The sequence below is a fragment of the Dromiciops gliroides genome, chromosome 1 (genome assembly GCF_019393635.1).
Source record: "Dromiciops gliroides isolate mDroGli1 chromosome 1, mDroGli1.pri, whole genome shotgun sequence".
Lineage (NCBI taxonomy): Eukaryota > Metazoa > Chordata > Mammalia > Microbiotheria > Microbiotheriidae > Dromiciops > Dromiciops gliroides.
Window position 1 is genome coordinate 428,576,591 of NC_057861.1, and position 13,064 is coordinate 428,589,654.

General features: G+C 38.5%; 1 protein-coding gene across 2 annotated transcripts in view; it reads left to right on the top strand.

Annotated features, from left to right (window-relative positions):
* The window catches only part of HOMER1 (homer scaffold protein 1), a 175,166-nt gene extending 163,341 nt beyond the window's left edge, over positions 1 to 11,825 (top strand). For both annotated transcript variants that reach the window (XM_043969733.1, XM_043969742.1), the window contains one exon: positions 7,687 to 11,825. In XM_043969733.1, the coding sequence (XP_043825668.1) occupies positions 7,687 to 7,875 (189 nt within the window). In that variant the 3' untranslated portion in view covers positions 7,876 to 11,825. The remainder of the gene's footprint in view (positions 1 to 7,686) is intronic.
* The last annotated feature ends 1,239 nt before the right edge of the window (positions 11,826 to 13,064 follow it).

Here is a 13,064-nt window from a genome sequence, read left to right on the forward strand (position 1 = left end):
TCTCTTTAATCAGCACCCGCATTCCTACCCTTTGGGGAATGGGCTTCTTAGTAAGCCTGTTACATAGACTATAACATTAGGAAAGGGGGAAATTGTCTGAAACTCTACCCTGTCTACTAGATACAACCTCCACCAAGCTGCTGGCCTCATTCTGCATCCCAGACAGTCCAGTTTCACTTGATCTTCTCTGAGTTTGAGAAGCTATAAAAATAGATCATCAATAACATGTCTTTTTCTGTCTGGTTTTGAGCTCTCAGCTGGGTAAAATCCTAGAGATTAGAAAGCCAGTAGGTGTTTGTCTGTCTGTCTGTTTCTCTCTTTCCCTATAATTTCCCTCTCAGTTGCCTTTGAGCAATGAAATACATATGGACCAACAAAGCAAATGTTAACCACAGTTTTATCTTTATACCAGGTTTTAGAGACTAGGTGATGAGAAGCATAAAATAAACTTTAAAGAAATAGAAATAAGTTTTGGAACAAATACATGCTTTCCTGGTGAGGAAGAGGAGGGAGGGGCATGGATTCAACATCTCAGATCTTGCCCTCTGGCAAGTTTAGTAAAAATACTCGGCACAAAAATTTCTCTTGGTCTCCCAGGATCCATTGCTGGCCTCATCACTGCGTCTCTGCTCCCCCCCTCCATGGCAATTACACTCTGTAGCTTTATACTCTTGCTCAATCCCCCCTTGAGGATGTTGTGGGGCCTCAGCTCCTCCTCTCTCATCTGGCACAGGCCCCGCCTTCCTCCCAGGGTGGGCAGCCTAGGGTGTGTGGTGTGTTGGTAGCAATAGCCATGGCACCACAAAGGGCTATAGTGACAAGGGAGGTCTGGCCCCCTTGATCTTCCTGGGGCTTAGTCAGTAAGCACTAGGCACCAGTGAAAATAGTATTTCAAACTGTCCAGTTACCAAAAATACATAATCAAAAATTCACACAATTCACATGGCGTCTTTAGCACCTTCAGCTTTTTGTGCCTGGTCTCCATTTTTCTGAAGTATTGCTCCCATTCTTACCAGCATCACCTTCTCCCTTTATCTCCCTTAGGGTGCCATTTGGGGACTGGGTTCTGACTTTGGAGAGGAAGGTAGAGAAGGGAGTCATGACCTGTCTTGGTGCTTCATTCTTGGCCTTGGGTTGTCTCTCTTTTTCGTAGGCATAGTGGTGAATTGCTCCCTTCTCTTCCCCACGCTGTTTCTTTGCTTCATGTTCAATATGATCATATCTCAACTTTTTATCTGCATACTTCATATGGAACTGTAGCCAATGTATTTTTTATTTTATTTTATTTTATTTCTTGGTGAGGCAGTTGGGGTTAAGTGACTTTGCCCAGGGTCACACAGCTAGTAAGTGTCAAGTGTCTGAGGCCAGATTTGAACTCAGGTCCTCCTGAATCCAGGGCCGGTGCTCTATCTACTGCGCCACCTAGCTGCCCCTGTAGCCAATGTATTTTTGAGAGTAAGGAAAATAATAATAGTTGTATGTCAAGAGAATAAAGACAGCTAGGTGGCACAGTGGCTAGATGCCCAGAGTCAGGAAGACTCATCTTCTTGAGTTCAAATCTGCCCTCAGACACTAACTAGCTGGGCAAATCACTTCACCCTGTTTGCCTTAGTTTCCTCATCTATAAAATTAGAAGGAAATGGCAGGCTATTCCAATATCTTTGCCAAGAAAACCCCAAATGGGGTCATGAAGAGTCAGACATGACTGAAACAACAACAGCCAAGAGAATCCCTCCATCATTTAAATCTCTAACTCAGGCCTTTCCCCAGAATTGCTAACTTTTCTCCCTATTTTTGTTTGGGGGGAGAGGGGGTGGTTCTGTACCTTCATATGAAATTCCTTATGAGTTAGATAGTGGGCAAAATGTGGACCAAAAAAAATTACTAAAATTCTGGATAACCCAGAGACTATATATTCCTTTGAATAATTGAGATGGTTGTTTTCTCTTCACCTACACATCTTGTGTAGTAGTAACATATACCCAGGAGAAGACAGCTTCTTTTCATTATATGGATGTGCCTCTGGCCTCCTAGACTGGTATTTTATGTGTGTGTGTGTGTGTGTGTGTGTGTGTGTGTGTGTGTGTGTGTGTGTGTGTGTGTACACATATACATACACACATTTATTTATGTGTATATATATATATATTTTTTTTTTAAACCATAAAACCTAGAACTCCTCCTGCTATAAATGCTTTGCTGTAGGAATAGGATGAATGGGTGAAGTAGTGTGAGGAAAATGACTCCTGCTCATTAATTCTCTGGAACTCAGCAGCCATGATGTGTCAAAGGCTCATTTATTGTCATTCTTGTGAGAATGGGCAACCCAGTGTACAGCTAGTAGGTGCCAAGAATGGGGGTTCACAGGCCCCATTTTAACTTCTAGTCCCTAACACGAATGGACCCTCCCCTTTTTCATCACTGGTCCAATTACTCAAGGGTTACAATCTACGTGCAAAAACTAGCTAACCAGAACACAGTATTCCTAACCCTAATTTCCATAATTATTCTTTGGGTTCTTAGCCAATGGGGGAGGTGACACAGGGACTTTTCTTCAATCTTCCCTTATATGGACACAGCCCAGGAGAGGACCTAACTGAGACCAGCTCAAGGCTCCTTGAACTATGTGATCTTGTTTGCTGGAGGGGAAGGAGGGGAAGGAGGGGGACTGAGACCTTTGTCCTCAAACAGGTCTGGAGGAGTGCAATTTGAATGGTGACTGTTATATTCTTATTGAGAGGAGACCATTACCTATCTCCTCACAAGTAGCCAGTAGCTAAGTTACATGAATACACCAGGAGGTTTAGTATTAGTTAAGACCAGGTACTTGAATTATCTGCTTCAAACTAATCAATAAAAATAGGTCACAAGAAATCATGATAAACTATTTAGAATGACAGTTCTGGTTGGCTTTTGTCTCTTATCATGTTAACCAATTGCATGTCCCCAGGAAAAGGGATACATTGTACTTTCACAAATAGTTATTTTTCAGAGAATCTGAAATTCTTTGTTTTCATCTGGGACAGAGAAATAAATTAGAATGCTCATTGACCAATGGAACTTTTTCTTGCTAAGAATAAGTGATAAGGGGGCAGCTAGGTGGCGCAGTGGATAAAGTGCTGGCCTTGGATTCAGGAGGACCTGAGTTCAAATCCAGCCTCAGACACTTGACACTTATACTAGCTGTGTGACTCTAGGCAAGTCACTTAACCCTCATTGCCCTGAAAAAAAAAAAAAGAAGTGATAAGTTTGAATCCTAGAATTATAGGACACCTTTAGAAGTTAGCAATTGTATCCCTTTGACTCTAGGTTTACATTTAAATTAGCTTTATAAACAAACTGCTTGTCTATTCACTAGAGAGCCCTAATAATGACTGCTTTCTTCATTTGTGCACGGCACCTTCTCCTGGGTTACACTAATTAATAAGGCCAGGCTACTCAGAATAAAGGGGAAAAACTAGGCTTCTGGCTCCCCACATTAAATGGTGGCTGTCTAGGAGTTGCATGGACCAAGAGGATTTTGTTACTTGGGGCAAAGGAGAAGATGGGGATAGAAAGAAGAAAAATTGTCTTGCATTTGCTATCTTTTTCACACCATGTACTTTGGCTTTTTCCCCTACTTAGGGACTGGTCTGAGGCATCCAAGTCTTAGCTCCAGAGTACCAGTATCTGGGATGGGAGGGTGCTTCCTTCCCAGAGCAATTCAAAAACAACCACCCTCCCTCCATTGTCTTAGACTGTCTTCCACTGCACAGCAGGATGCCATTTCCTCAGCTTCCCTCCCCCCCTCTCAGCACACTTAGCACTCTGTCGCCATGACATCTTTCTTACAGGGACCACCTTTCTTCCCAGTCCCTCCAGTAGGAGTGGGTATGGTCCCTTCTGCCTTTGTAACTGCCCTTACAGTCATATTGCCTTCTCAGCCACTGTTCCCCGTCTCATCAGATGCTTTGCCCTGGTGAACAAATTCCTCATCAAGGCTCTCTTCCAGAGTTCTGACAATTTGCTTTTATGAAAGACAGTGTTCATTTCTTTCTCTGTTTGGCACTTTGTTGACAGCTGTAACAGTACCATTTAAAAGTGAATTGAGGGGCAGCTAGATGGCGCAGTGGATAGAGCATCGGCCCTGGAGTCAGGAGTACCTGAGTTCAAATCCAGCCTCAGACACTTAACACTTACTAGCTGTGTGACCCTGGGCAAGTCACTTAACCCTAATTGCCTCACTAAAAAAAAAAAAAAAAAAGTGAATTGAGCCAGAATTTCTTGGGTCATGTGGCCAGGAAGATGCTAGAATAACTGTTCCTGCATTTCTATCTATCTTGAAATATCAAAAGAAGGAAATATATTCCAAATATAGCTATATTTACCAAATAAGAAGGCAGAGATACTTGATAAGGTAAAAGCCTCATGAGGAACAACAGTGTTTAAAGGTGCACTGTCCCCTCTCCTGCCCCATCCTGTGTGCTGGGTGACACCAGAATGAGTAATTTTATAAGCATGTATTTCAGAGGTCTGATGTGATGGGGGCTCTGCCTGATTTCCCCACAGCATAAACAGAGTCTGACTCCTCCACATTCACACACTCTACAAGAGTCATAAAACATTGATTCTTCCCAGCCTTGTGAAGGCAAGGGTGTCAACCTGGGTGAAGGCTGGGAAAGGTGATGAGAAAACTATTTGGAGTCCCTCCTTTCCCTACAGTGTTTACTCTGACTCTTGCACCCACCCCAATTCAGGAAGAATAAATGAGGATACCCAGGGTTTGTGTGGGAGAAAGGGTGCTGAAGCAAGGAAATAGCCAGGAGAGAGGGGAGAAGCCAGATATAAACCATTAGGAAAAGAAGACAGAAAGACAACAATTCCAAGAGAGAGAGGCTGGAATACAAACCTACAACTAAAAGAAAGACAAACAAAAAATAGCAAGGGGCGGGGCAGGCCATAATTAAACAAGTTTGAAGTTGTGCCCTTGAGGCAGCTTATGATAGAGTGGACAGAATGTTGGGCTTAAAGTTCTAAGTATATTATTTTTTTAAAAAAGATATTAAAATGGAAATTAAATTGAAAATCAAAGTTCTTGAATCATATTTAATAAAGACAAGCCACAGAGGAGACAACTTACAACAATCTCCAAAGCAGAAGAGTCATGTAAAAAGAGAATGACTGGGGCAGCTAGGTGGTGCAGTGGATAAAGCACCAGCCTTGGATTCAGAAGGACCTGAGGTCAAATCAGACCTCAGACACTTGACACTTACCAGCTCTGTGACCCTGTGCAAGTCACTTAACTCTCATTGCCCCATGAGAGAGAGAGACACAGAGAGAGAGAGAGATTTGGAACTCAGAATTACAGAAATGGAAGAAAATTTAGTGGGAAAAAAAGAAAGGCAAAAACTTTGAAAGAATACATAAATTCTATACAAGCTAAAATAACTGACTTTGACAACAAGATAATCAAAGGTAACTTAAAGATCCTAGCTCTCCCAGGGGTAAAAAATGATAAATTTTAAAACTTGAGTACCATACAACAGGAAATAATGGGAAAGAATTGCTAAGAACTTTTGACTAGAGAAAGAAAATTCTTGATAAAAAAAAAAATTGATTCATCAAATCCACAGATTCTCTCCAGGGGAAAAAAAAATTCTTGAAACTCCAAGTTGTTAAGCTTCAGTATTTAAATCCCAGCATCCAGCTTTGCAAAGTACCAGCAGTATAGTCCAGCATTGAAGAAATATCATACCACAGAACCTAGGGTTAATCTATAACCACAAGAAATCAGATAAAAGAATGGTGTAGGGCATTCCAAAGATCAAAGAAGTTTAAATTGCAACTCAAAATAACGTATCTCACAAACCTGAAACAATGAAAAAAGGTTGAAGAACAAAAAGCAGGTGAGAAGGGAATAAGCATTTATCTAGCACCTAGTGTATGCCTGCCATGTACTATGTTAAGCACTTTTTACAAACGTCATTTAATTTGATCCTCTCGCCTACATTTACACTGGCTGGTGGGTGCTATTATTTTACAGATGAGCAAGCCAAAGCACCAAAACCTTAGAGGCTGGATTTGAACTCAGGTCTTTCTAACTCTAAGCCCAGTACTCATCCACTGTGCCACTTAGCTGATAGCTAATATTTTCCAGTATATCAGCACACTCAGCATGTTACAGAGCACATAGTTAAACTAAGTATGAAAATTTTGTGAGAGAAAATACTTAGTTACTGCTTTATATGTTATATCCAAATGTTATACATCATGGTGAGACCTGACTTGACTTTCCTTTCCAAAATGAGTCATGCAGTGCAAAGTCTGTAGTTCTCAAGTCACCCCTTGGCATTTGGCAGCTAAACTCTTCCTCTGTGTCTTTTTGATTCACCTTCTTTCCTCTTCCCTAAGTGCAGACATCTCCCAAAACCACTCCCTGATCTTCCCTTTCCCTCTCCTGCCTCCAAACACTTTCTCGGCTGTCAGCCATGCTAAGAACAGACTTCTTTCACATCACCTGTTGAAATTCTTTTCTCTCTTTGGGGTTCAGCTCAGGTGCCAATTTCTCTATGAAGCTTTCTCTAGTCCTCCTAAGCTTAAAGTCTTCTCCCTCCTCAAATTTCTTATGTGATTTTTTTCACTGAATCTCCCTTTTGTACTTAATACACATGTCAGAGTATTCAAGTACATGTATTTTTCTCCCGTTAAATTATAAGCTCCTTAAAGAAACTTGTCTTGTTCATTTTTTTTTCTGATACCTATGATACCTAACAGTGCCTTGAACATAATGGCTATCTGATCATAGACATATATATTATGGATCAAATTAAATATGGAGGCAATTTTCTCTGGTAGAATGCGATTGAGGGGTGCATGGTATGTGTGTGTGTGTGTGTGTGTGTGTGTGTGTGTGTGTTTGTGTAGGTGGGAAAGATGGGATACTCTTCCCAGAATGCCAGCCTGCCTGTATTTTATGAAAGCCTCATTTGAACCATTCCTGGCATCCTCCCATGCCCAAACTAATAAAGGAGCAAAGTTGTCTGATTTATGTTTCATTTTCTTTCTTTTTGCCCTATTTTAGGTACCAAAGGCAGGTAGCAAAAGGAGAGCAAGATCTTGTATCTGAGAAAATAGGCAACAAATGATGAAAGAAATAACAGTATATTTCCAAACAGATACTTCTCTCCACTTGGCAATACTAACCTAACTCTGGCTCCGTTAATATTCTTGAAATGATCTTTTGAAATATAGATAAGTAATCTACCTCAGTTTAAATGATCTTGATTTATTTTCTTTCTTCCACTTAAGCTATGTTGCCTATTTACCCTGAAGAAATGGAAAGTTGGCCTCTGAGCCAGTGGAACTCGGATTCAAATGCTGCCTCTTAACACACTGGCTCTGTGACCCTGGGCAAGTCACTCTTAACTTACTAAGACTAAATTGTAGAAAAGATCCCAGCCTACATTTGGTATAGAGGGAATTTTCGTCATTTGAGAATTCCCTTTACCAATAAAACCACAAGACCTGTCCTTCTTTTATCCCCTATTCTTTACTGAACTTCTGACCTCAGAACCTCTTTGAATCTTGAGGTGAGAAGCTAGAAAAATAAATGTATTCTTTTCACCTGCCCTCTTTAAATTATATGGACTTAGTCAATTAAATCTACTTCTAAGTTTGAATTAACATCTTGTACTTCTTTCTCTAAAGGAAGTAGAAATTCGAAACAAAGACCTGGAAGGACAACTCTCTGACCTAGAGCAGCGCCTGGAGAAAAGTCAGAATGAGCAAGAAGCCTTTCGCAATAATTTGAAGACACTTTTAGAAATTCTTGATGGAAAAATATTCGAACTAACAGAATTAAGAGATAACCTGGCCAAGCTCCTAGAATGCAGCTAAAGGACCTGGGATTTCAGTGCTGATCCTTTTAAAGACGCGCTGTCTCTTCTTCATAGGACTACCTTGGGCTCTGCATCAAAGTTGCACAAAATGAGGAGATTACTCCTCCAGGAGGAAGACCTATTTGCAAATTGGACTAGGATATTTCAGTGTACAATTTAGAATTCAGCTTGTAGCTAGTTAAAAACAAAATGAAAAACTTGAACTACAAATTACCTCCTTGTACATTATTGGCCATAGTTAACTAGAAAGCTATCAATAGTCATTTGATGCAATCCTTTTCTGATATTAGCCAATGAGAGAATTAGCAGTGTCTGGGTCACATCTTCCCTTTTTTTTGTGTTGGACACAGTTGTAGATTATCTGCTTTTTAAATTTATTTATTTAAAATATCTAACTGCTGTGTTTTGTGCAAAAAAAAAAAAACCCAACAAAACCCCACCCCCAAACTTAGTGATGAAAGCCCTGTATTTTTTTTTGTTGATGTTGTTGTAACCTTAATGATTTCTCAGGATACTTTGCACTGTTGAGAAGCAGTGTTTTACCAATTAATTCTTGCCAGGAGTGAGAGAGAAATGCATCTTTAATTGAAACACAGATAATATAACTGCTTGTATAGAGTTCTTCCCTTTTTTTATACTGGAAGAGATTTCACTCTGTTCACTCTGGTGTTCTATGATACTGTCCGGTGTATGGTTTACTTTTCCATATTGATTCCATGTATTTAGGATAAGATACTGTCTCCCATTTTATTACACATTTTAAAGCCAACAAATGAAGGCAGCTGAGTCCCTCAGAAAAAATTTCTTTTTAAATTTCTGATAAATTTGACATACTGTACTGAAATATAACACCGGCCACGGATGGTCCGGTCTGTCTAGCAATGTTAAGGATATTTACAAAATATGCAGTTACATTAAGATGTTTTATTTATATATTTTGCAAGAAATATTTTCTGAATGATCAATGCATTTCAATTTTAAGTGTAATAGTGGCGAATGGGGAACTAACTCTGTTTATAATAGCTCATTTTAAGGATGTATAGCTGTTTTAAAGGGGATACATTTCTGTTGAATTTGCCCGACCAAGAGGACTGTTTCTCGCTGCTGTGATAATAGCAAATTGAGATAGAGACAGGTTTGCTCTGTCTGGGTCTTCACACCACATCTGTATCCAAACCACACTAGGCAATATTCTGAACTGTTAACTAGGTGTTTCAACACAGGAATTGAATTCACTAGGCTATGCTCAGTGAAAAGCTTTTAAAGTTGTTTTGATGTAATTTTAAAAAGATTTTTGGCAAACCTGCATTTCTTTATACAATATATTTATTTTAAGAAAATCTTTGAAAGGTAAGCGAAGCATCATTTTGTCTGCTTACTGAATAGGAATTGCATCAAACTCCGTTTTCACTGTAAAATATCTATGATGTTGGAGAGGATTCTTTTTTAAAATGGATGAATGAGTGTCTGACTTTCAAGATCAGTCTCAAGAGGCACTGATTTTTCATTTGCACCCCTCATTAATTTAACCGTTACATACAAAGTTAAGGTAGTTAATAAATTTGTACAACAGACTGCATCTTCCAGTTAATGGACAGACTCTCCGTAGTAGAACAATTGGGTCTGTTTATATTTATGTGTGTATGTTTCTAATGCATACATATTTAATTCATATTAGAAAGAGTATAAACACAAATGGTTTGTTTATAAAAATCACAGTTTTTCTTTTAACAGTGAGTTATCAGGTATCTCCTGAAAACTTCCCATCAGACCCTCAGTCATCCTATATTATATGTACTCAAACATCTTGTAAATCACCTCCATCTATTTTAGGCTATTTTCTCACCTCTTATTCTGGGGAGAACAATTTAGCTAAATATGCTCAGAGCGGAGATATTTCTATGGTAAGTCACATAATTAATTTGATGATTTGATGGATGGAATTTAGAAGTAGAAGATGTCATGATATCCATGAGTCCCCAAGGAATGCAGAGCACCAAGTTTATTCGTTTAAATGGAGGTTTTGACTTGGGGATCAGGGAATTTAGTCATAAAGAAATAAAATAATGTAAGTTGATGGCATGGCAAGTGAATTATCATTTTAATGATGTAATAATTAAAATATTTTTACAATTTGACATAGGTGTCATTTAAATGTAGGAAAATAGTTCATTAAAATGTCTCTACTTGAATTGTGTTCATATGTGAGACATGTGACATTCAATATATACATATAAACATATGTATATACACAGAAAATTATTTTTAATATTTTCCTACTGAAATGAAATTTGAAATTAGAAATTTTTTGAGATTTTTTTCCTTGTCCCACAAGGATAGTTTTTGGTTTTTTAGAGATTAACAATCTATTGAAGGCTTGCACCTTTTAAATTCCCAGATTGTTACAAGATGTGGACATTATAGGGGATAAGGTGGACATAAGTGCACATATAAATAAAATTTTATTGTTATGAATATTTTAAATGTTCATGTACAGCAGGTGAATGTCTGGAAATTGTCATCTGCAGGTTATAATTAGATTGTATGCCTCCTGTAGGCCCTCCATTTCTGTATTATGAAAATAATTATTTACATATTTGAAAAACTAATTTTTCCCAGAGAAAAGTACTATATAGTGTACCTATATTTAGATCCAACTGTGGAGACACAGTCATATACATATTTGCCAGAAGATAATGTTGGGGCAGAAGATAACCACAGAGTGCGGATATGGAACAACATGGGGTGGGGGTGGGGGGACCAGAGCAATCACATCATGTATAACTTGTTATATGACAACTATAGAGTCTTGTTAAAAATTTTTTGGAAAAAAAAAAACGAAACAAAAAACAAAAATACAATTTTTATTTTGAAATACACTTGCTGTTCTCTGGAGAATGTACTTTTCTCTTTATTTTTCTTTTCTCAGATCCTTTACAGGTATTTGAAGTGTCTAAGTGATGGCAGCATTTACTTAAATCTTACAGGTGCTACTGGATTTTGCATTAGTGTGTTATGTTGTGAAATCCTGACTTTGACATAAAAGTTTTTTATTAGTATTTCCCTGCGTGGAAAATTAGTTTTTGGCCTCTCTCTCTCTCTCTCTCTCTCTCTCTCTGTAAATAACAGAATCTCCAGGAATTACATTTGTTTTGGCCCTTTAGAAGAATTCTAGGATCCACTTATCCTTAATGCCTTGCTGTTGTTTAACTTGCAAAAAAAAAAGAGATAAAATGATCTTGGACTTGGAGAAGTTTAGAGCTCAAAGTGGCCTTAGATCCCATATTAGTCTAAAAGATAAAGATGTTTACAGGTAGACCTAAGGGCATGAAGCCCCTATCAAAACTAAACCATATATTTAAACTCATTTCTTTATCCAGAAAAAAAATAAAATTTATTCTTCACCATTTGTGCTATCGCCTTACCGAAATATTGAATGTTAAACCTGGAAGAAACCTTAGACATTGTCCATCCCCTTCCTCTCTTTTCAGATGAGGACATTAGAGCTCCAGTTGGCCACCTGACTATACACCAAGATCATAGAGCTGGTGGCAGAGCTTGAGTGTAGGACATGTCTTTCCAGCTCCTGGTCTGCTGATCTTGTTGGGACAGTGAGCCACCTGCAGTTTGCTCTCAGTCAAACCAGCACAATATCAGGATGTTAGGCGTGTCTTTTTTTTAACCTTAGCTTTAATTATACATTTTTTAAAAAAAAAATAGCTTCGAATGATTTCTATGGATTCATAAATATTTTTTCATCATTGACTCTTAACTTTGCCTCTGAGATAACTTGATATTGTTCCTTTATTGTTCATGTGGCAAACACAATTGAAACTTTATAGAAGAAAACTTTTAAGGTAAGAAGCAGAGATTGATACAAATTCATTTCTTAAAGAGATCAACCAGAATCTGGCTTAACTGTTATTAGCAAGTTGCACTTCTCAGAATAAAATGTACATATGAAATGTTATTAAAAAATATTTTGGAAACTGTTTATTTAAAAGTATCACAGCGGGGTGGGGGTGGGGAGGGAGTAAGTGGGTCTTTGGCTCCATTCTATAAACCCATTTGCAGAATTGCAAAAATTCAACTGAGCACTTATCCTGTCCTTAAATATTAGATTAGATCCTAGAATTTTCTTATGTATTTGTTCTTCTGTATGGATGATACGATCAAAGGTTAAGAGTTTAGAAGGGACCTCGGAAGTCATCTAGTATTAACACTCTTTCTCACTTTACAAATGCAGAAACCAAGGGACGAAGAGGATCAAGTGATTTGCCCAGGGTCATATGGGTAGTGAGTAGTAGAGTAGGAATTCAAAACCAGGCCCTCAGGCTCTAAATCCAGTGCTTTTTGTGCCTTTAAGACATTTCTAGAGGTCACACAGATTTTTTTTTAAGTATTAAAAAGATTGGGGAGAATTTTGTGATTTCTTATCCAATTATACTAATCACGTCACTTCCCTTAATGATTAATATCTATTTGATATAAGAAAATGGCTTCCATCATTTATGCTATTTTCCTTACTGGACAAAACAAGTGTCTTTTGGTCAGAAAATGCAGGTGCCCTGAGGACACGTGTCAACCAGAATGGAGACCATGTTTCATTCTTTTATATGCATGCCTATAATGACCCTTGTGTCCCTTGTTTCCCAGGGACAGGAGAAGCTAGGAGCAGAGAAATGGTTTAGGTGAGTGCCCCAAAGCAGGAAGGGACCATTTATTTACGACACCTGTTTTGAAATGAGGTCCTTCATTTATTTTGCCTATCTGGATAGCAAAGCATGAGGAACATTCCTCAAAAAGCATTTTCATTTGCACTCTTTTCTGGTCAAATCCATTCAAATGTGAACATTTTGAGATGAAAGGACTTAGTGGTTGCTAATAAGCTAGAGTTTGGGGCAGCCCCCTGTCCTAATGTCTGCAATTATAGCTTGATATAAGGCTCTCAGGTCCCACTGAATCCTCCAGGGCTGTGATTGAGATGGCTGATCCCAGGCACTAATCGTTCAGTGAAGTTCTGATCCATTTTTGTTAGTTGTATTTCAGTTAGATGGATGCAGTGGCTTTTCCTTGGAATGACATCTAGTTACTATGGTAACGGTTCCCTAATAAATGCTTAATTCATCTAATCAGGGTGGCCACAGGAAACAAGGTACTTAGTAAACACTTTTCTGGCAAGTTGAT